This window comes from Callorhinus ursinus, unplaced genomic scaffold (assembly GCF_003265705.2).
Source record: "Callorhinus ursinus isolate GAN/ISIS: 27379988/994484 unplaced genomic scaffold, GSC_fseal_2.0 scaffold3, whole genome shotgun sequence".
Taxonomy (NCBI): Eukaryota; Metazoa; Chordata; class Mammalia; order Carnivora; family Otariidae; genus Callorhinus; species Callorhinus ursinus.
Window position 1 is genome coordinate 56,775,733 of NW_027397065.1, and position 23,251 is coordinate 56,798,983.

At 40.5% G+C, this 23,251-nt stretch overlaps 1 protein-coding gene across 3 annotated transcripts in view; it reads right to left on the reverse strand.

Moving 5' to 3' along the window:
* PARP8 (poly(ADP-ribose) polymerase family member 8) overlaps window positions 1-23,029 on the reverse strand; it is a 172,779-nt gene extending 149,750 nt beyond the window's left edge. The window contains exons 1-3 of one of the 3 annotated variants that reach the window (XM_025867303.2): window positions 22,854-23,029; window positions 21,753-21,854; window positions 20,762-20,816 (exon numbers count right to left, since the gene is read on the reverse strand). In XM_025867303.2, the coding sequence (XP_025723088.1) occupies window positions 20,762-20,816; window positions 21,753-21,843 (146 nt within the window). In that variant the 5' untranslated portion in view covers window positions 21,844-21,854; window positions 22,854-23,029. Of the gene's footprint in view, window positions 1-20,761; window positions 20,817-21,752; window positions 21,855-21,941; window positions 22,390-22,843 lie in introns of those variants that run through there. The other 2 variants (XM_025867304.2, XM_025867302.2) reach the window with 2 other exon arrangements.
* Between the last annotated feature and the right edge of the window lie 222 nt (window positions 23,030-23,251).

Below are 23,251 nucleotides of genomic sequence, written 5' to 3' on the forward strand. Positions count from 1 at the left end.
GGGGCGTTGAGCATCTGCCTTCGGCTCAGGTCATGATCCCAGGGTCCTGGGATCGAGACCCACATCGGGCTCGCTGCTCAGCGGGGAGCCTGCTTCTCCCTCTCCCACTCCCCCTGCTTGTGTTCCCTCTCTCGCTGTGTCTCTCTCTGTCAAATAAATAAGATCTTTAAAAAAAAAAAAAGAAAGAAAACATATTTAGTCACTCATCATATAAGTGGTTTTCTTTCAGTAAAGATTTTAAATGCTACTTGATAAGAACTTGAAGAGTAAAGCTAGAAATAACTTCTAGGCTTTATATAAATAATAAGTGAGAACTCTCATAATTACATTTTATATAGAGGTGAGAATTATCTGATTTTTATTCCTATCATTATTGGTTGAAAAGTATTAAAACATACTTTATGTCATGTGTGTGTTTGAAATCACATCAGTAAGTTTAAATGAATTGCAGAACGTTATCCAAAAGAATAAAATATTTACGTATCATCTCTACCATCTGCACGGAAATGTAGTGGTTCATTATGACATATTCTGGTCTATTTCCCAGGAAATCTCTATCTCCTGTGAAACCTCTTCTTATATAATGCATGCTCGCCACAGATTTTTGAAGCTGATGGCAAAAATACTGATATTGGTTACTGAAGTCAAATCCAGGAGTGTATTCTGTGTTGCAGATGCTGGGTGTGTCAGACTAACCTATTCTCACATAGCACAGTACACTTACTTGCTTAAAGTAAGTCCAACTGTTCCCTAGATTTTCCAAGGCCAAACAGACTAATAAGCTGTGAAATGAAAGTGGAAAAGCACTCTCTCTCTCTCTCTCTCTCTCTCTCATAGACTTTGGGTTTGTCACATCAACATCTATTCCCTTTTCTTAGAAATGTTCCTATTATTCATCACTATATCATATCTTCCTCAGGGTAGCTAATTTGGGGACAGCTAATTTTACCCCTAACTCTAGCAATGGGAATGGAATTTAGGCCTAAAATAATCAGCTTTTGAAAGCATTTCCCCTCTCTGGATATGGAAGAGGAAAAAGCACCAGAGTTGTCTGCAGCTGCCTTGCAATCCCATGAGAAAGGGATACTTGCCGACATGGAAGGCAAGTGTTGACCTCTGGAAAGAAATCAAGCTGTTGAAGATGTTGTTAAGCCCTAAACCAATCAATCCAGAAACCCAATTTACCAACCCATCTAGGGCTCGATAAACAAGAAAATCCTTTTTTTATTTAAGCCAATGTGAGTATTCTGTCACCAGCAAATAAAGGCAGCCTGAGGTACACAGATTTCGAGACACAGAGCTCTCCTGCAGTTCTCCACGCTCTGAAAGAGTGCTGTGCATTCCAGAAACCCTGGCTTGCTTATCCCCATTCTCTAATCAACTAAAAACATGTTTAAACTAAATGCAAAGAGAATGATTAAGAATATCATAAAATCTGCATTTCTGAAAAAGGAGCACATAGATGACTAGTCTAGAGCAACTGCCATAAATGGAACAGCTGAAGCAACAGAAATGCTAAGATTTGATCTTCACTGGATGCAAGTACAACAGAACCACTAGTACCCTGACTGACCACCAAGCACACCACCTACAGGGAGATCTCATCCCACACCCTGCTTCTGAGGAAGGAACAGGAGGCAGGAAGAGAATTATCTGCCATTTGTGACACTTACTAAACTCCTGGCTTTCAAAGTAGCCATACTGATACTATCATTTTTAAAAGTCCATGCTATAAAGATGAAGTAAAATGACTCCTAGAAGTCACTCCTGACACCGATTCACAAATAACATTAGGTCATCTTTAAATATTGTCATAAGGTTTCTGACAGGCTCATGTGATTTAAGTGGAAGTTGGATGCTGGTTCTCTGTCAAGACTACACTTAAGCACTTTATCATTTTTATGACATTATCTAAATTGAAGAGAAATTGAATAAACGAATCTATATATAACTTTAGTTATCACTTGTTATTTTCAATCCAGCATTTTTAATGCATAATTTTCATGCTCAGCATTCTTACATCTTTACAGATTGTCATCTGAAACTATGTGCCTAGCCATCGTTTTATAGAACCAGTCCAAAACATCAAAATATCTACGTTATTTGGCAGTTGCAAAGGCTACTAATACCAGCACTTTTATTTTCCTTTTCCAAAAACACAAACCCAGATTGAGAAATAATCACAGAGAGAAATATTCCTCCTTTCTAGCCTAATTTAGGAGGTAAAGTCTTTATTTCTTTTCAAATCCAAAGGAGAGAATCAGGCACACATTATTAATTCATCTACTTTCACCTGCTCTGATTAAAATTAAAGATGAACATTTCAGGCTGGTAGTCAAAACTGTTCACTCATTATTCAGTGAACTTCAAGAACCAACCAGCTAAAAAGTCACCTAAGCTAGGAAACGTTCACCAGCCCCTTTGGAAAACAGCATGCACTCTTATACTAGAACATCCTACCAATGGTCATTGGAAAGGTCTTAAGTTCATGTCCCTGATAATTAAAATATTTTAATTCAAACTGTGGATTAATATATGCTTCTTTAATGCTAATTAAAGAATATAAATATTAGAAGCTCTCTTTTTTTAAAACTTCTACTGAGTAATATTTTCACAAGTAATAATACAGGGTTAAAATGACTCTCGATGTGCCATCTAAAATAAGACCATTGTGTCTTAAATGGAAGAAGGAATGTGTAGGGAGTTTATTTTGGTTTGCTATTATTGTGTTTATTTTTTTAATAAGAAAAAGTAGTTCATATAACATTGATTATAGTTTAGGAAAAAACATGAAGTTATGCTGTGCATCTTTTACAGTAGAAGTTAAGAGTAGTTCTAAAATTAGAGAGGAAAAATGAATTTACAAAGTAAAAATATGTGTCAGGGATGTTAGTCAAAGATCAGCTAATGCTGAGATTGGCAATATTATATCCCTACACAGTTACTCATATTATAATGGGAATTGTTTTAAATAAAATATGGACACACAATATAATGAGGGCAGAAGTCACCCCTAATCATTCATCTTTGTGTTCCCATTTAGAGCACCTGGTATAGTGTCTTCAGTATAATTGGTATTCAGCAAATATTTGGTAAATGAATTAAAAAAGAATGAATGATGAGAAAATGATAAACAGCTCCTCCTCTCCTGGGAGTTCAATGCAGCATTCAAGAGCTACTTTCTTTTAAATACAATTAATCCTTAATGTCCTTGTAAAACAGCCAAAGGGAAAATGTATTTACATTACATCTGAAATTGATGGAATCTACAGAGGGGTCAAAAATCTTTCTTCAAAGTAAATAAAGCATTCACCCTCCAGCTAGGAACAGGGTATTTAAATCATTTCCTACATGGATGGCTTTCAATCTGAGCCCCCACTGTAGCGACCACAAGAACTCTCCTCAACCTCTTCAGGAAAAATTCCTGGAACACCCCCCCCCCCCCCCCCCCCCCCCCCCCCCCCGAGTTCTGCTGCTTACCCGTTCTCCCTGCTGGTCACTGCTTTTCCGGTTCCTCTTCAGTCCCTCCCCCTCCTAATCCACAAATACTGGGACCAAGTCTTTTCCAGGTCAATCCTGATTTCTCTTCTGCCCTCCCCAAATGTACTCACACTTATCAGACCATATGTTCTAATATGAGCTGGCGGGGGGGAGGGGGGCGGGGAAGCCATCACACTTGTATATGAGATCACAGAAAAACCATTTACTAACATTTGAAAACACCATTATTCTTCTATGTTCACCTCTGGTCCACAGTTAAGCAATTAGGATATAAATATATCCTATCTTCCTAATTCATGAGGATACTACTCATGAATTGGAAGTCTGACACAACATTTACATGACCTAATTTTGAAAATTTAAAATACTATAAGGCCTCTAGGCTTAATTTTATAAGGGGAAGATTAAAGGGACACAAGCAAGCACAGATTTATCTCTCTGTGCTATGGGACACTGGCAAGTTTTTCTAACTTAAAACGTGATATTTAAAATGTCAAACTTCTATATTTCTGCAGTAACAAGGTGGTTATCACATTGAGTAACATTTTCTGTACTTTCTCTCTCCAGTAAGTAGAATTAATATTAACACCTGAACTGAAAATGTTAAGTGACTATAAATAAGACAAAATGATTGCATTAAAATTTAGCTTAGCAAATGTTACTTTCATATTCTTGGTGGTAACCCTTTTTATTCGTATTCAAAAGCAAGGAGCAATTTATAAGCAAAGAAAGTGACATCAAATGTGAGCCCCACCCCAGTGTGTATTCAGTTAGGCTCACCTCAGATCTAGGTTTCTCCACTCAGCCAAAGTGGATATTTGGGAAAACAAGTTTCTAATGGCATAGCCTTGACCATACAGCAGTATCCCACCGTCAATATGTTGCCATTTGCCACTATGACAAATGGTACTACGAGCAACATTTATACTGCTTTGTAAGCCAAAGCACTAAATCAGAGGATGAGAAATAAAAATAACCATAAAATTAAGCAGAGAAGAAAACAAAACATACAAAAGGAATTTAAACCACCAAAATATGTCACAAGGCCATGTGCTTACATTCCCTCTGGAGTCCCTGGACAAAGTCTGTCCCATTTTAGACATGATTCTAACAAACCTGATTATTTGGTTTCCAATCACATCATACTACAAGCAAAGTGGAAAGAACAGGGTGTGGAGAGACAGGACAGAGAATGAGGGATTCAAAACTGGAAGGTTCCTTAACCAGGTCCTTCATAGCAACCACTGAATCAGTTAATTAGTTCCCCTTTAATGACCAAACTAAATAGTTTGCTTGTCCACTCAGGCCTCCTCCTCACAGACGCCAAAGAACTTCAGGTTGAAAGAAACTGTTGTTCTCATTCTTGAGTCTCCTGTACAACTTAAAATCCAAGACTTTTATTTTGGGTTAAATGCTTCCCAACTAGTTGACACTGGAATTAAATTTTATACAAAGTTCTTAAACAATGTAAAGCTGTTAAGAATGATGCATCTGTAAACTTTCTACTGTAGATTATCAAAGAGGAATGTTCACTATCTCTTTTTTCCAGCTTCTCGAAGCTAATCCCTCTCATTTTAAGTAGACAAGAAATAAAAGATGCTTGAGAATCACTATCCACATCCAGGATGATTAAATGTCTTTTGCCTCATAGATCAGTAACCTAACAGACCTTCAAGAATGGAAGAACTGGATTCAGAGCCAAACACACTTAATTTTAAACCAAAAAAAAAAGAAGCCTGTAGATATTGGGGAAATAAATTTCAATTGCTCAATTGTATTTTACCGAAACAGTTAAGAGACATTCTTGTCTTCTAAGATCTTAAGAAAAAGTAATATTTTCTAAAGGGATCAGAAATATTTATGATTCTTCTATTATACCTATGGTAACATACTCTTTTTAGTTGGAACTAAACCTCACTTATGTCCTATTATTAGGGAAATTATCTACAAAAAATAATTATTAAGAAAACACGGTCTATCTTTTGAATTCATGAAAAAAGATAAAATTCAGCATTTTATAAAATTTCAACCACCTGCAAGATTTTTAATACACTTAAGGTATTCAAAGACCTTTTCAAGTAGGGTAAAAAATAATTTCTGCTTATTTGTTTGAATGGCAATAGACTGTTTTTATGAAAACCCAGGCCTGCCCTTAGGCTGTAACAACAGGCCCAGAGCCAATGGGCCTGTGCCAATATATCAAGGTTTTAGTTTTTTATTTAAATCTGATTTTATAATTCTGTCCTCATGGCTTACCTCATGGCTTCCAACATTACTGAGAGGCTAACCCTTAAAGCAGGGCAGCCTGAGTTTCTGGCATAGGGAAGGCACAGGAAAGTGAAGCATACTTTTTTTTCTTTCAAGATTTATTTGTTTAAGAGAGAGGGTGTGCACTCACATGAGCCTGTGCAGGAGATCACGACCTGAGCAGAAACCAAGAGTCAGATGCTTAACCGACTGCACCACCCAGGTGCCCCCAAGTGAAGCATATTTTATGAGACAGTGATGTTTTTCTTTACTGAGTGTATGGAATCAATGCACTTAAGCAAATTTGGTTGGGGGGGGGACATGGGAGAAATCAATTCATTTATCTGCCCGGTAGTATTTCCTTAAAAATAATATGTTTCCCCCAGATTTTAATTGTAATAATCGTTGCTCCACAAAAATCATTAACAGACTTTCACACAGACAGACAGGCAGATATAGAGTGAATGGAGGAACAATATGAACACAGGTGGCTTACAAATCTCTACGCTCATCCACCCTTGTGTTTTCCACCTTGCTTGTTGTAGCAACTCCAAAAGCCCTGAGAGTTGCTGGGAAACAAGATAAAACACCAGAAGCTTACAGAGACCAGGTAGGGTGTGAGAAGTGGAGGGTAGGCAGCTATCAAAAGTAAGAGTAAAGGGCAGGGATCCAGGGCAAGGAAGGAGGCAGAAGTGGCAAGCCTATGTAAATACCCAGTCCCAAAATACCTTCTCCCACAGAATCTGGAGAGTTTTCCCTTTACAACACTGCTTAAAATTAATTTAAATTATCAACCAGATACTTTAATTAGAAATGTAGATGTTGAGGCAATCCAGGCTATCAGTGTCTATAAAGTTGTTCCAGCCACCTTTTCCTTCCAATAGCTTCTCCTCTATCCTTTCCATGGAGTAAATGAGAAATTTGCTTGGGACAAAAATGTGAGGGTAATTTAGAAGCAAGAACTGGGATTTACCCATCTCATATTAGTTATCCAGTGAGCCTTTGTTCCTTTATTTCATGATTAGAAACTTCATGTTTTTTTCCTTATGTACACAAATATAGACATATCAAAAGAAACTTGTTACCTAACTGATGGACAGGAGGAAGTTGTGACATTTATTGGCCAGTGTCAGTGAAAGTTTTGAAAGTGCGAGCTCGGCCCTCAAAAGACGAGTTCACTTCATTTCATGGTCACCCTGGGCCACCTGCCCTGGCGCCACCATTTACCTCTCCGGTAAAGCTATGATGCAACCCTGAAGTTAAAATTTTTCCCCCTATAAAAACAACAGCAACAACAACAACAGAAAAAGTTTTCTCCCTACAGAGTAGGTTTTGACACGTCGGACCACGCAAGAAAAGTTAGCAGGTACTTCCACGTGTGTCAGAATATACCCAGCTGGACTTCCCTGGGATCAGGGAGACTGGGGCCAGGGGCAGGAGCTGCAAGAGAAGGGCTCTTGTGGGGGCCCCACAACACACTTACACTGCCTTTCCAAAGAAACCACTTAATTTAATATTACACAACCCAGTTAAAGAAAGGGGGAAAAAATACAAGGGCAAGCAAATAAGGAATCTAAACAAAAACCTAAACTATTTCAAATTAAATAAAAAATCCTAATTATTCTAAAATTATAGGTGAAGATCAGGAACTCAGACCTGTGGAGAGGAAAAGCATTATTACTGAATGCTGTGCTGACCTGATGTAGCCAAAAGTGAGTCTGGAGAATCTTTAGATTCTAAAACTGATAAAAGTTTAGACTTGGACTTTGTGACACTGGGAAAAAAAAAAAACCCACAGGCAGTTACATGAATGAACACACACTATGCTATTCTGGGGGGAAAAAAAGAGCATGCAATTACTTGAATAAACACATGCTATTGCCATTTTTTTTTTAACTTTCATGTACATTTAATGTAGTTATTAGAAATTATTATTCAATGATAGTGGAGAAATGGAGGAAATTTTATTATTTCCAAACCAGACAGAGCAGTTGTCCTACCAAAAAAGGGGGAACAATTCTTTTGTTTTCCTTTTTCTGCCTGCTTATGAGGTCCCGACTGCAGTAATTGGAATTGGGCTAGTGCTATAAATAATGACATCAGATGCTGCCTTCTCTGTCAGGCCTGAGCTGGACACCATATGTGCAGGGAAGGGTTAATGCAGGCCTTGGTTGCTCAAACCCTGCACATTCCCAAGAAAGGCCTGTCCTCAAGACTGGCCCTGGGCCAGTTCCAGGGAAATGAGCTCTGAGCCCTTGGAATATTCTGCCTGATAAAAGTGTTTTGTATGCCCTAAGCCTTAGGTCATGCAATACCAGTGGTGCTCAGACAGTTTATACTAACAAGTGTGATGTATGGTGAACACATGTTTTTGCTCTGGGAAGCTGGGGTCTGAACAGCCGAGGTCAGCTGTAAAGGTGTAGCATGCCTTTGTGATTGGTCCCTAATAAAAACCCAGGACACCAAGGCTCAGGTGGGCTTCCCTTGTTGGCAACACTTTCCCTGTGTTGTCACACATCGTTGCTGGGAAAATTAAGTGTGTCCACATGACTCTACTGATAAGACACTTGCAAACTTGTGCCTGATTTCTCCTGGACTTTGCCCAATGAGCCTGTGCCCTCTGCTGATTTTATTCGGTACCCTTTTGCTATAATAAACTATAACTATAAACTATCACAGGACTTCAGAGTGTAACAGCTTTCTGAGTCCTGTGATTCCTTCTAGCAAACCACTGAGCCTGAGAGTAGTCTTCAGGACCCCCTTCCAAGCGCATTATCAAGTTCAATCCTAAAAACCTTGCAAAATTACTACCATTTCAGAGATGATAAAGTCAAGTTTTTTTCAAAGAGGTTAAGCCATTTGGTTGTTTAAAAAGAAACCGAATCAATCTGTCCATTCTGTTATACCGCACTGTAACGTTATGGGTCACAAAGAATTTTTAAAATAATCACTCAACTAACAATGGACAAACTTCCTTTGGAAAATATAAAATGCAATTTCATAAGCCCTGAAAAATACTTAGACTACAATTAATAAGTAAACACAATCCAACTTAAAGTTGGACTTATAAGAATTTTATGTATAAGAATTATGGATGTCTGGGGTGGTTCTAAAAGCCATAGTCAGATGTTTTTTCACCTATAAGGTGTCCCTCGTCTGCTTATTCCTCCAGCCCACAAAAATTTTCCAGTGTAATTCAATTCTCAATACTTTCTGTCTTTGAGCACTGCGTGTCTGTGCATGGTCTGTGCATGCTGGGAGTTGGTGGCGGGGGGGGCGTGGTTAGGGAGAAAGAAATAGGTATATTATTTTCTTCCTGTCTGCAAATGTAGTTTGGAAGGTTATCTTTGCATGTTTAGGAAGAAAACTTAAAATGCATTGCAATTTCAATGTTTGCAGGTATGTGCATATCAATGCCTGTGTATGCAGGCATGTATCATGTGTGAAAGACACACAACAGCATACACATTTCAAATATGTTTTGTGTTTACGCTCAGCATTCAGCCACAGAAGTATCTTAGAACACCAACTCCTACTTGATTTTATTTGAGAAGTGCACTGGCATTATGTATTTCTTTGGGGACTAAAAAATTAGCAGGCATGGAATTTCTGTAATAATTATTAGTATTTCTTGAAATATTCTTGTTTAGTATAGTTTTATAATCTATATTTGAAAAACACTGATAGAAAATCTAATTTAAAATGGTGATTTTTTTTTCTCTATGGAATTAGCTACATACTAAATCTGTAATACAGGCTATTCATTTTAGTTTTGTGCCAAGGCAATTTAATAAAAATAAATAGCTAGTTTTATATTTTCCTAATTCAAATTTATATGCCTGTGTTAAGTAAAAAAGAAATTCTTAAACTTCTAATCAGAGTCCTTATTTAGAAGTTGAAAAAGTCTTGGCAAGCACCTGCCTTTCTTGTCTATTTTTTTAATAGACTTTAATTTTTAGAGTAGTTTGGAGATCACAGCAAAATCAAGCAGAATGTACAGAGACTTCCCATCTACCCTCTATTCCACATGTGCAGAGCCTGCCCCGTGATCAACATCCCCCATCAGAGTGGTACTTTGTTACTGATGATGAACCCACAGAGACACATCATTATCACCAAGAGTCCATAGTTTACCCTAGGGTTCACTCTTGCTGTTGTACATTCTATGAATTTGTAAAAATGTATGACACTTATGCACATTATAGTACCAGACTATAGAGCATGTAGAATAGAACAGTATAGAATACAGAATAGCTTCACTGCCCTAAAAATCCTCTGTTCCACCTCTTTTTTCCTTCCTCTCCTGTCACCCCTGGCAACAACCGATCTTGTCACTATCTCCATACTTGTGTGCCTTTTCCAGAGTGTCATATAGTTGGAATCATTCAGTCTGTAGCCTTTGAGACTGGACTCGTTCACTTAGTCATAGGAATTCTTTCCCCCATGTCTTTTAAAGGCCTGATAGCTCATTCCCTTTTAGTGCTTGAATAATATTCCATTGTCTGTATGTATCACAGGTGATTTATCCATTCACCAACTGAAAGACATCTTGGTTGCTTCCGTTGCTTCCAGGTTTTGGCAGCTTTGAATAAAGCTGCTATAAACATCCATGTGCAGGTCTTGCGTAAACCTAAGTTTTCAACTCCTTTGGATGGATACAGAGGAGTGTGACTGCTGTAGAGTATGGCAAGAGTATGTTTAGTTTTTGTAAGAAACTGCCAAACTTTTGTCTTCTGAGTGGCTGTACCAGTTTGCACTCCCACCTGCAATGAACCAGAGCTCCTGTTGCTCCACATCCTCGCCAATATCTGGTGTCCTCAATGTTCTGGATTTTGGCCACTCTAATAGGTAGGTAGTGGTAAGCACCTGTATTTTCATTTAAAAGTGCATCTGAAACGTAACACTCTACAGAATGTACCCCCAAAGACTGGAAACGTCACATTTCTGTTTTAAAAAACCTTTTGTGAAACCACTGCCCTAAGTGGATTTTTCCCTGCCAATTACCTACAGCTGGCAAGGATTTTGTGTATGTTGGACATCGAGAATTGAGGACACTGGAAATTTTACATTAATGACATAGGAAGTCAACACAGAAAGCTCACATTAAATCAAACTGAGGGTGGGGGTAAGAGAAATGAGTGAAGGGGATTAAAAGGTACAAACTTCCAGCTACAATTAAGTCATGGGGATATAATGTACAACATGGTGATTATAGTTAATAATACCATACTGTGTATTTGAAAGTTGCGAAGAGAGTGGATCTTCAAGGTCCTCATCACGAGAAAAAAAATGTTTGTGACTATGTGTGGTGACAGATCTTAATTAGACTTATGTGCTGATCATTTCATGATATATACAAATATCAAATCATTATATTGTACATCTGAAACAAATATGATGTTATATGTCAATTACACCTCATTTAAAAAAGAAAATCAAACTAGTATGATTTCATTTTTTTAAAGATTTGTTTATTTATTTGAGAGCTAGAGAGAGCACATACATGCACGCGTACAAGTGGGGGGAGGGCCAGAGGGAGAGAATCTTCAAGCAGACACCTGCTGAGCACGGAGCCCCACGCAGGGCTCGATCAATCGACCCATGAGATCATGACCTGAGCCAAAACCAAGAGTTAGACTGTTAACCAACTAACCCCTAAACTAGTATGATTTTAAAAAAACTAAGTTTAAAATCTTTCTTGCTCCAAATTTTATCATTTGGGCGTCAAATTCAGCCAAGAATATGCAATTCTCATATTAATTGAAACTCACTTAAATCACCATTCTAAGCTGGTTTTCCCATAAGGATGGACTGCTCCAAAAAGAAACAGGAGAGAATTTGGCTCACAGGGAATTATTCAAACTTTTTCTTAGTTAACTAAAAATGAATTTGGCCATTCACTAGAGAAATCATATCAAATTCTGTGGTGATAATAAAGTAATGACTACTTTGCAGCTAGAGGGCCTTTTTTTTTTTTGCATATCGAGCTGTGGTGCATTTTAATAAGAAATGATGACTGCATCAGCTTTTACCCATGAAGCAGATCTTTACATTCTGCTCAGGTCTTCCACATTCCAGTATCTAAGACTTTGTTCTTAAGATCACTGACACAGATACAGACAGACTGACAAACGTATCCTCACAATCATGAATTCACTCACTTAAGATAAGATTTTGCACACTGATTTCAAAATGAAAAACCTAGAATTTACTAGATTTTCAGTATGTGTGGGGTTCCAGTGGTTTCCCTAAATCACAAAAGCTACGGAGTGTTCACATAGGTAGGAACAGGTCTGCTGTTAACATGAATCATTTTCAATATATACATGACACTGTGTCCACAGGACTGTGCTTGGAAGCACCAGTTTCATTTTCCATTCATGTGTTACCAAAAGTAGCGTGTGGCTTCCTAAAGTGTAATGACTGACAACTGCCCCCCCAAAAAAAAGTTTGCTTCCTGACTCATGTTTAAAAAATTCTGAGAAATATTTTAAAACTCCTTCAGTAAATTTCTCATTTGGTGACTAGCAGGAAAATACATAAAATAAATGCCCTCATTGATTTCTAGATGTAATTTATCAAAAAAAAAGAAACATGTAGATAAATTCCATATTTCCCTCACCACAAATTTCTCCAAAAGTATATACATCAGATTGCTCACTAAGAAGCCCTACTGCAGCCAAAGTGACAGAATTTAAGAGGACATAATGAGTACTTCTGCTACACAAAATCATTATCTCTAACACTTCCTTATGAGGCTGACTTCTAATCCTGTACCAAAGTGGGCCCTGCTAACTTCAAGGCTTTGATGAAGAATAGTTGAAAGCTCTTATCATAAATGGATTCAATACAACTGATGACAGTGAGAGACCCAGAGAAATAAATCCTCACGTAGAAAAGTCAGTGGCATGAAATGTCAAATGCCTTTAACCAAAGCTTTCCTGGTCATAAAGCAAGTTCTACAAAAATTACTGAAAGTAAATTCTTCAGGGCTCAATTGTGAATTGGCAATTTCTATTTCTACTATACTGCTGTTTACTCAAAAACTATTTTTAATGAGTAAAACTGAGTTTGCCAAAGTATTTTCTACAAAACAACTTTCTCAAGATGTTCCAGATCTGTAAGCAAGTAAGTCTGAGAAGCGCTGAATACTTCATTCACCTCTTGGATACGCATAATGTATACTAATATATAAAAAGCTCCAAAAAGCCAACCATTAGAAATGTTTAATATTGTTTAACTAAGCATTTCCCAGACATATTTGGCCACATACCTAACACCTAATTAAACAGTTTGGGAAATGGTATCCCACAATGTAAGAAAAATATTACTCTCTTTTTAGAAATAGTAGGAAAAAAAATAGTAGGAAATTCTTACTATATTCTAGTCTTTAAACAGAGTATTGATTTTTTTGTGACTTTTTATTTGACTTACATTTTCTCTTTTACACAGATCTGTCCTTAATAGCATTTTTGCTTGTTTTCCAATTTTGCCTGAACTTCATTCTTCATAGGTGTGAAAGCCTAACAAATATAGTTATATTAGTCTCTGGTTCCATTCTATAGAGTAAATATTCTATAAGTGATTCTTAGATAACAACCTATACATATTTTTTAGACAAAGCAATGATAAAAATCTAAATAACTATAACACTTCTGAGTTGGTTGAGAAATCCTAAGAACACTTTCAGGCCATCAGTATGATCTTTTCAATCTGTATTTCAGAATGTTCAAAAAGAAACCATCTTGGAAAAAGTCAGCAGCTAGCTTTCTGCTCATTTCTGTACAGGGAAAACTGATCTGACTGCACAAAGGTATTGCCTTTTAAATTTAATGTTGTGCTTTGGCATCCTCCACTAATACCAACAAGGTATCAGCCATAAACTGGGATGTCACTGATATGCAAATTAACCACACCCAAAACTTGCCATTATTCTGTAATGGATTGGGAACAATCTATTTATATTCTCATCCCATCCTCCTCAGATTTCACTGTCTTCTCGTTCTCAGTCTGTTCTACTCATGATCTTACTCTATCCTCTTCTTGAGCATAAATACGTCATACATGTTCACAGAAATGCCACTAGTGGTTAAAGAAAAGATTAAATGAACTGGCACGTGTGATAATAAAAATCATGATCTCAATATCCAAACCTGTGTCATTATGTGACACAGAAACTACCAGTCAATAAACCTTGAACAACTGTGGATGCTTAATGCACTAAATACAAACTGCCGTTGAATGGAGAGACCCAAGTCAATAAGCGGACAGTGGAAGCCTGAGAAGTACATACGACTGGATGGGCAAGGTGGCTCTAGAAAGCCAAGGATGGGGGTTTCAATTTGATATGGAGGAAACCGTGGTCGCATCTGAAGGCTTCTGAGCAGGAAAATGCTATGGTGAAATTCATAATTAAAAGAGTTCAGGTATCAGGGCGCCTGGGTGGCTCAGTCGTTAAGCATCTGCCTTAGTTCAGCTCAGGTCGTGATTCCAGTTCCTGGGATCGAGCCCTGCGTCAGGCTCCCTGCTCATCTCCCTCTCCCACTCCCCCTGCTTGTGTTCCCTCTCTCGCTGTACCTCTCTCTGTCAAATAAATAAAATCTTCAAAAAAAAAAAAAAAAGAGTTCAGGTATCAATGAACTGGACGGGTGAGGAGCTGTTAGGCAAGAATTTTAAAACACTGGGTTAAAGTGACTGACCTAAGTCAAGGTGATCAGGGCCCGGGCCAGATGTTGACACTGTGAGGGATGAAGATGCCCATAATGATTTCAAAGAAAGAGCCACTGAAGCCTCAAAAGAAATGAAGAAGGAGGGATACACAAAACCTGAGACAGATTCCTCCTGAGTGGCTCAGCTGATGTGACACGAGGAAAAGGCTGGGAAGAGAAGCCTCATTTAGCAAGGAAGTGATGGGTTGTTCTGATATGATGGGTTGAAGTGTCCAGCATTTGAGTTAGGCAACTGGACAGAAAACCTAAATTATGTCCCAGTGAAACAGGACTGACAAGCCTTATTAATAAAAGCATATTTCCTATTAGTCTTCCCTGGGGGTACCTGGAAAATGGAATTTCAAAAATGTAGCGAGTGAAAAGGAGAAAGATGACATGCCAGTGACTTAACCATTCCATACTGAGTCAGGGGCATCTGTCTTAAAGCAAGATTTATCTACTATATAGCACAATCTACCCAAAAGCAAATCTGTGCAGAGAATTACAAAACATTTTTAGGACTGATAAATGCTCTCTTGCATGTATTTTTCAAACTGCTGCTGAAAGAGATGATGGGGAATTTAAATGGGTCGGCCCAATATTTGTGTAAGGATTCCACAGCCAATGTACATAATTTTCTTGCTCCTAACGCTCAGCCCTGGGCTCAGGCATTTCCCTTGCCAGCCAGCAGAATTTTCAGGACGGCCCCTGGAGGGCATCCCACTAAGCAATCCCTCCCCAGCCATCCTAGTCATGCCAGTTCAGCCCCTTAAACCTTACATAAACATCGATCACACTGCAGCGTACCCCTACTCTGCTTCTTAGTAACTGTAAGCTATTTAAATCACCCAAGCCTCAGTGTCTTTAGCTATAAAATGTAAAATAGCTAACAAAATACCTACTTGTCTTTGTTGCAAATATAGGATGTAAGGCAGGCAAAAGGCATAGCAGAGACTATGCCCGATAAATACAAGTAAGAGTATTATCTTAATCCATGAAATAAGTGGACTTTAAATATTTTACTATATAAGTTTCAATAGAGTTATAGTTATGTTAAACTGGTGGTTGTTTTAGGTCAGTGGTTTTTAAATTCATTTAACAATGAAATCTTCTTCAAAAAAATTCTGTACAGAAAAGAGCCAGAGCAGCTGTAATTTACAAAGGGATATGAAAGCTCAGATCTCACTCACTCATTTGGCTTCCTTCAAACTCCCTTCCACCAGGCACCCCAGCTTCCAACGTAGGTTTCCAGGGCTCCAAGGAAAAGACTTTTTTAAAAAAAAAATCATTATTTTGGGTAATAATTGACACAGCATAAAATTGAGAAGCAAGTCCCCATGGCCAAGAGGAACATGCTAATTTCTGATTTTAAAAAATGATCATTCTTTTCATTATGACATCTTAAGAAGCACTTGATGGTTTCAAAATAATTGCATTATTTCAAGATTTCTCGAATGCGTATGTAATTCTTTCACAATGAAAACTGATTAATCTTTTTGAGATGCTCTTTCTACTTCACCACTCTCTCAATGCCCCCATTCCTGCACCCACATATACTTTTTTCGAAGAAAGTCAAAACAAATGCACTTTAGTAATCAAGTAGATTGCCTTTCTCCATGGCATCCCATGAGCAAGGAATGAAATATTGGGAGCCCAGGTGGATTAGGGCCCCCAGAAAATTTGTTCACCAGAGCGCTACTGATTTTTTAAACTGAATTAAATACTTTTAGAGTCCAAACTCTCTAGTGTGTCACAGTCTCCATTAACTCCCTCATCATGTTAAGCAACTGCATTATCTTTCTGTCTTCTAAAAGCATTTGAGCATGCCACAGGGCTTATCACTTGGCTGGGCAACTTCTGGATTCTGAAGAAATTCTACTGCAAGTGACATTACCAGATTTGGGGCTTTGTGAAGTATTTGACTATCTCTATACCTGGCCATTTAGTTAGGAAATTGCTTCTCACCTGCCAGAAGACCTTTTAGCATTCGTTTAATAATTGAATCAACATCTACTTATCCAAAAAACACGTTGTACCAGGCAGGGAGCTAGGGGCTAGGGAAACTGCAATGAATAGTACAGACCCTGCCTCCAAGCAGCTCAAGGTCAGACAGATGATCAAGTAAACAGGTGCTAACAACACAATGTGACAACATGGTTTTAGAAATACCTAGAAGGATAATACAGGGAAGAGGATGCCAAGAAAGGCTCCTCAGAGGGGAATTTGCCTTAGCAAAGATCCAACAATGAAGGCCTCCCAAGGTTGAAACAGGGCAGGGTGGGGAGGACAGGGTGTAGATGGGTGATCTGCAGCATGTGCAAAGGCCCAGGAAAAAGAAGAGGTAGCATGTGATTGGAGGGACTGTGGACGCTATTGTTAGTGTTACATGTGATGCTCCAAAACACTTATGTGAACAGAATATCCTTGGGGGGGGGGCACATACTTCAAAAGATGCCACTCTACCCATGACCATGTGAAAAAGTGTCTCTTCCTACAATAAAAGGTGTACACCTATAGGCAATTCTGAACATTCTGCCAGATATTAAGTTTCTAATGTATTAATAATTTCTAATATAAAAGTTAGAGTTCTTATCATGCAGTCACACTCCTTGATTGGAAAACTCTCAATAATAAACATTTCTTTAGTCTCGTATCTTTTCTAAAGGGAAGACATTGTTATATTCTTGGGTGAAAAAACACTGAGGTCTCAAAAGAGTATAATAAAATCCCTGGATGCATATATTTTATATGCATATAGACACATAAAAATTCTGAAAGAATAAATTCTAACACATTAATAGAAATGAAAAAATCATGTGTTCTTATTTTCTTGGCTTCTCTCTTTAACAAAAAAGTTTTTTTTACAATAAACACTTTTTATTTGTGTATTTTTAAAACCTCCATTATATCCTCACGATACACTTTCCTTGCTGGAAGCTCACAATCAGAGAGTCCCACAGGGGTCTATGGCCAGGCCCAATGGGCTCACCCCGCTCAGTCCTTTCTTTGCGGACCACTGATACCAGAGACTCAGCCTGCTCTCCCAGCCCTAGTCACTGTCACTACTCACTTCCTCCCTTGTTTCTTCCACCACTAACTGCAAGACTGACTGCAAATGAGATGAAGAACCAGAATCCCAAACCTTTGTGGTCTTAGGGATTTTACTATCAATCAATAAGGGAGAAAGGAGGCAGAAGATCACAAGCATTACAAGTAGAGGGAAGGAATTACTTTTGCATAAACTTCCAAACTGTCTACATTCGGGGCCAGACATCAGCACACCCCTGAAATTGGAAACAGCACTGGGTAGGTGCCCGTGGCAGGCCCTGAACCACTGATGGTTGTGAAGTTATTCCAAGAAGTCCAGGAATCAGAGGTGTGTTACAAAGACCACTGCTAGAATAAATTAATCTAGCTGTATATATACCACAAATTTTTAAGCATTGCAGATGGATAAATAATCAGATTCATAACATTTAACACCTCTTTCTCATTATTTCTCAATCAAAAGACACTAGAACTATCACTCTCCTATCAGTATCTGCATGATCCTTTAATGTCCAAGTGGCTCCATGTTCAAAGAGGCTGAGAACACTACTGTAGAGGAATGAGCACAGGTCTCGAGAGGGTGACAGGACAGGGTGTACATGGTAGCTTCTTCAATGAACTGAGTAAATTTCAGCATTTTTCTTAAGCTCTCTGAGCTCAGTCTGTATGTCCAAAAGTGAGGATATAATGATTACATGAACCTTCTCTTTAGGGAAAACGAACTGAACTCAGTCTCCCAGCTGACCAGCCACTCCCCCCTTATTCCTCACCTAAGGTCCACCAAGACAGCAGAACAGCAAATGTTAACAAGCCCTTCAACCTCCAAATGAAAGGTCAATTTACCAGGCACTGGCCAGCCCTGACACAGTCGCCTCTAGTGGCACTTCCTCTTATGCACAGAAACATAAAAAAAAGTGTAAAAAAAATTCACCATATTATTTCTTTTTTTGAATAGTAACACGTAAGGTCAACCTTTGCCTTTAGAACAAAGTGTAACTCGTTCTTAGAAAGTGTGAGAAAGAGTAAATGGTTTATTAAGTTTTATCTACAACCTGAATTGAAAATTATCCTTAAATATGTTCTCAGTGGCTTAGATGAAATGATAGTTAAATATAATTCAAGATAATCCCGTACTATCTCTCCTTAAGATTCCCACCTCCTTTAATGGTGAAGTAAGTCTACCGGAAATGACACTATTAATACACTATTATAAGTTAATAAGCACTTTCAATCAAAACAGCAGGATTTTTAAAAATTTTAAATGCTCAGTTTTAAATGCCACAATGAGAAATACATAATAAATATCAGATTCTAATGTAGTTAACGAAAACAATGCATTTTAATCTTCAGGGGAAAAAAAAGGTCTTCTCTGCCATCAGCTATAAATGCATAAAGGGATTATTATCATTATTATACTAAAACAACCTATATATCGTTTTGTAGAACAAGCTTTTAGGGAGACAAAGCAATCATAGAACAGTTCAGTTAAAGTCTTCTTTAGTAGATATACAAGCCCCAGGTATTTAAATCAGAGACAAAAGAAAATACTATCCCTTAATAGGATTACATAGAACATGAAACATCTCTTACTTTAATAAGAGCAACCATGGTGCTTGTTCCTACAGTGAAAACTGATGTTATCTTAATCAGTTAATTATTCATCCCAACCCCCCTGGCCTTGCTCCTGAGGCATTCATACCTTCTCCACCTCTTGCTGTGTTAACACCAGTTCAATAATTGGCTGATAAAGAATCTTACTGCCACATCTAACAGATCTTAGAGATTAAGTGTGTGGCTCACTCCTTCATTGTACAGATAAATAAACTGAGCCCAAAAGAATTCAAGTATCTTATTGAAAATAAGCTAGTTAGTTGAAAAAGCTACCCAGAGCATTCTCCAGGCCACACCTCTCAGTGGGTGAATCACAGTAACTGTTAAGCCGACTACTCAAGCAGCTATCTACCTGATTGCATGGAGAATGTTTTCAATGGGCCGCATGGCATATTTTAACTGTTAAAATAATCCAAAAGGATATTAGTCATACACCAACCTCCTTTGGATAGTAAGTGTAGGAGCAGCATTAATTTAGCTGAATCTCCTCTAAGTTATTCTTTTTATTCATAACTACAAGGATGATAGTACCACAGTAAATTACAAAGTACTATAATTTTATTCTTTCCCAATAAGTACATGTTATATGTGCTATGTTCTCAACCAGTAAATCAAATCAATATACCAAACCTGAGGGGGCTTAGGCTGTACATATGGGAAATGTGATAACTGTTTTAATTAAAGCTTTTTTGATATAGACTGCAGCACAGATCCCAAGCATTTTAAAGATTCACATTAATTCCAATCTCTTAAAAAAATGTATTTACAGAGGAAAGCTTCTTTTGCAATTTATATGTTCATAAATGTTTCCATTAAGCTAAGCAATATTTTGGAATGTGGTCAAATGATATTAAATGTCAAGTCCTAATAGCAAGGATAAATCTCTGACAGTTCTCGTATGTGGCCACTGCTCTTTTAAACCAGTGTCCCCAAAGGGCTAAAAGGGAGAAAATCCTAACTTAACAAGTGAAGACAGCAAGGCATATTTTAAAAGCTACCTTTCATTTTCACTCTACTTCCTAAATACAAAATTGGATTTGAACTTCTTTCACACTGTTAACAATTTGGTATTAATATATGCATCTGTCATACCTCCCCCTCAAGGAGAAGTTATACACTCCAGCTACATATAACTTCCAAATCCTTTCCAAAACTAAATGCGAAAACCAAAATACCGCTCCTTAAAAAAAAAAAAGTATGAAGAATTGGCAGACTGCATATTTACGTCAACCTTCAGAAAACATGGAAACACGCAGCCCCAACTCACCAGGAAAATTATTACTTGTGTTCAAACTAGTTTGTGAGATCTATCTTTTATGCATTTCACTTCATACCCAGTATTCCGGTTCTGCACCCGCTTGAATCTATCAATCCCCAAAGGTCTCAAGAGCAAGCTACTACAGTATAACAGCTTTAACATGAGCAGTGCAAGAGTTCTGCTCATTGCCGTGGCGTGATCTTAGAAACACTTGAAGCAAACATATTTATGTCCCCTCTTATTTAAAACGGGGGGACCTCGAGCCTGGGATGTGGCGAAAGGACAGCAACAAGAGAAAAAAAAAAATACCCAAACACGGAACATGCTAAGAACAAAGGAAACACAAGCCTGTGAACAGGAAATGAAGCAACTCTATACACACAAATACCTTTTGGGGCCGCCAACGTAGGTGAAAGTAAAGGTGGAGTCTGAGTATCTGAAATCTGAAACGGAAAAGTCGTGTTAAAGCTACCCTCGAGTGGGTTTTTCACCTTGGTCATGACTTGGGCCCCCTATTTAGTGGAACCAAGGGAAGGCCTGGCGGGCTGGAGAACCGCGAGGACCCCTCTCCGCGCCACGCAGGAGGGGATGCTGCGCACGCCGGGCGGGGTGCCGCGGGAGGCCGCCCCCCGCAACAAGTGCCGGGTGCCATGGCAACGGCGGGAATTTCCCGGTCGGGGCGGCCGGAAGCGGCCCCCGCCGAGCTAGTGGCTGAGAAAGCAAAATCCGATCCTTCTCCCGGGGGAGCAAAATGGACGAAAGGCGACCCCCAGGCAGGGGAGCAGGGCGCCTCGGGAACCCCGGGAATCCCTTGTCTTTCCGGGGCAACGTACTGCCAGTCGGAGGGGACTAACGCGAGCTGAAGACGCGGAGATCCGGCCAGCGCTGCCCCCCAAGGGCCTCGGCGCCGGGCGCAGCCGGCCGGCGCAGCGTAGCGCAGCGCAGCGGGCTCCATTGCCGGCCGCTGCCGCTCAGCCCATTGCGCAAACCCGCGGGTCCTCCCCGCCCGGCTCGGCCGCCGCTGCTGAAAGCCCGGAGGCGGGCAGGGACGCTCGGGGCATCCACAGGGGACTAAAAAGACCACGCACGGCACCTCCGCCTAGACCCCTGCTCGGGCCACCGTGGTTCAGCCCCCAGAGCTGGTGGCCCCCCCAAACTGGTGGGGGGGAGGGGAACAGGGGAGAGGCTGGCGCCCCCTCCCCCTTTTGGCTCCCGCTCCCGCTGCAGCAGCTGTTGCCAAATGAACCCCGGAATGGGGACGTGCAACCCACCCCCAGCCCGAGCCACACAAGTCGCGGTCAGAGACCTGGGAAGGGGGGCGGCGGGCGGTCAGGGGAAGCTGGCGCTGGGTGCGAGGCTCCGGAAAGGCGAGAACTCACCTGCAAACAGGCAGTCCTTCTCGGCTCTGGACTTCTGGATCACGACGTCGATATCCTTCTGAATTCGCTCTTGCCTTGAACACATCCCCATTAAATAAATCCCTGGAAAAGAAGCAGCCGCTATTTCCACCCCACCCCACCCCCCTCGCACGCTTCCAGCTTTCGTAAATATTCAGTTAAAAATGAAACCTCTGGCCGAGGCAGGGGCTGAAGACGAAGTGGTTTCGGAAGTGATCCTGGGTGAAAGAGGAGGAGGTGGTGGAGGAGGGGGGGGGGAGGTCGGCTTTGCATTCCCAGATGTGACCGCCCAGCTGCTGCTCGCCACTGCTGGATTCCAGTTTCCTCCCCTCCTGACAATGGATGGTGATGACACCGAGTCTCACTTTCTCCCTCCCCCGCCCGGACCAACGGCCGTGGGGGGCCAAGGGTGCTGGAGACGGCCGGAGAGCGATCACCGGCGGGGCGGCGGGCGCCGGCGAGGGGCGAGCCCCGCTCCGCCTCACGCGCGCACACCCCTCGCGGCCCGCACGCCGGCCTTCCACACCCGCGCACACTGGCGCCCGCGGGCGGCGGCGGCCGTGCAGAGGCTGCTGCAGCGCCGCCCGCTGCAGACCCTCCCGCGCCCAGTCACCGGGTCCCGGCCGCCGGGGTGTGAATAGTATCCGCCATCCTGGGCGCAGGCTGGGTGTCCCCGCCCCCGTCCGCCGCTCGCGCCGGGGGCTGAGTGGGAATGTAGGTAGTGAAGACTACCCGGGGCTCCCAGCCTGCCACCCCCCCCTTCCACCACTTTTATGAATTCGACTCCACTTTCGGAAGGGATTATGAGTCATATGGAAAACCCAAACCAGAGCGGCTGGGAGGGGGGGAAGGGAAAAGAAAAATCTTTAAAAATTGAAAATAAATAAAACGAACAAATCTTTCCTTGTTGCCACATCAGGCAAGATGGAAAAAGCCTTGAAATGACTCCAGACAGACACCCTCCCGTACCCTGAACTGCCAAAGTCTTTTTCTCCCAGGTGGAAGTAGTTCAGTCCCTTCGGGACACCTGGTAGGAAAATGTAGCCCCTTTCCAGGGACTTCCTCTTACTTACAAAGACTCACCAGTTCTTCCCTCCTAGGTATTTCCGTCCATAAAAAATTGGCAGAATCAAGGAACACGTGCCAGGGTCTCCCTAGAAGATGGATATCTGTTTGGCTTGTTTTAAAAAGCCGCTCCTTTGCCAGTCAGTCAAGGGGAAGCTCCGACGATCCTGCTGTCTTGTTTAGAAGTGAGATAGTGCTCTGATCCTCACTTCCTGTTCTGCCTAAGGACACCTCAGGGCTGAGGTAGCCGTCCTGCCTCTATATTGCCATATGCCCTAGGACAGGCCTCCAATGGCACTTCTCTTGTTGTTTTTTCCTCCACTGAGGAGGCTTCCCTGAGCAGACCATGTCTCATCTGGTTCTGCATTCCCAGTGCCTGGTGCAGTGCCTGAAAAATAGGAGGCAGGCCTGAATGT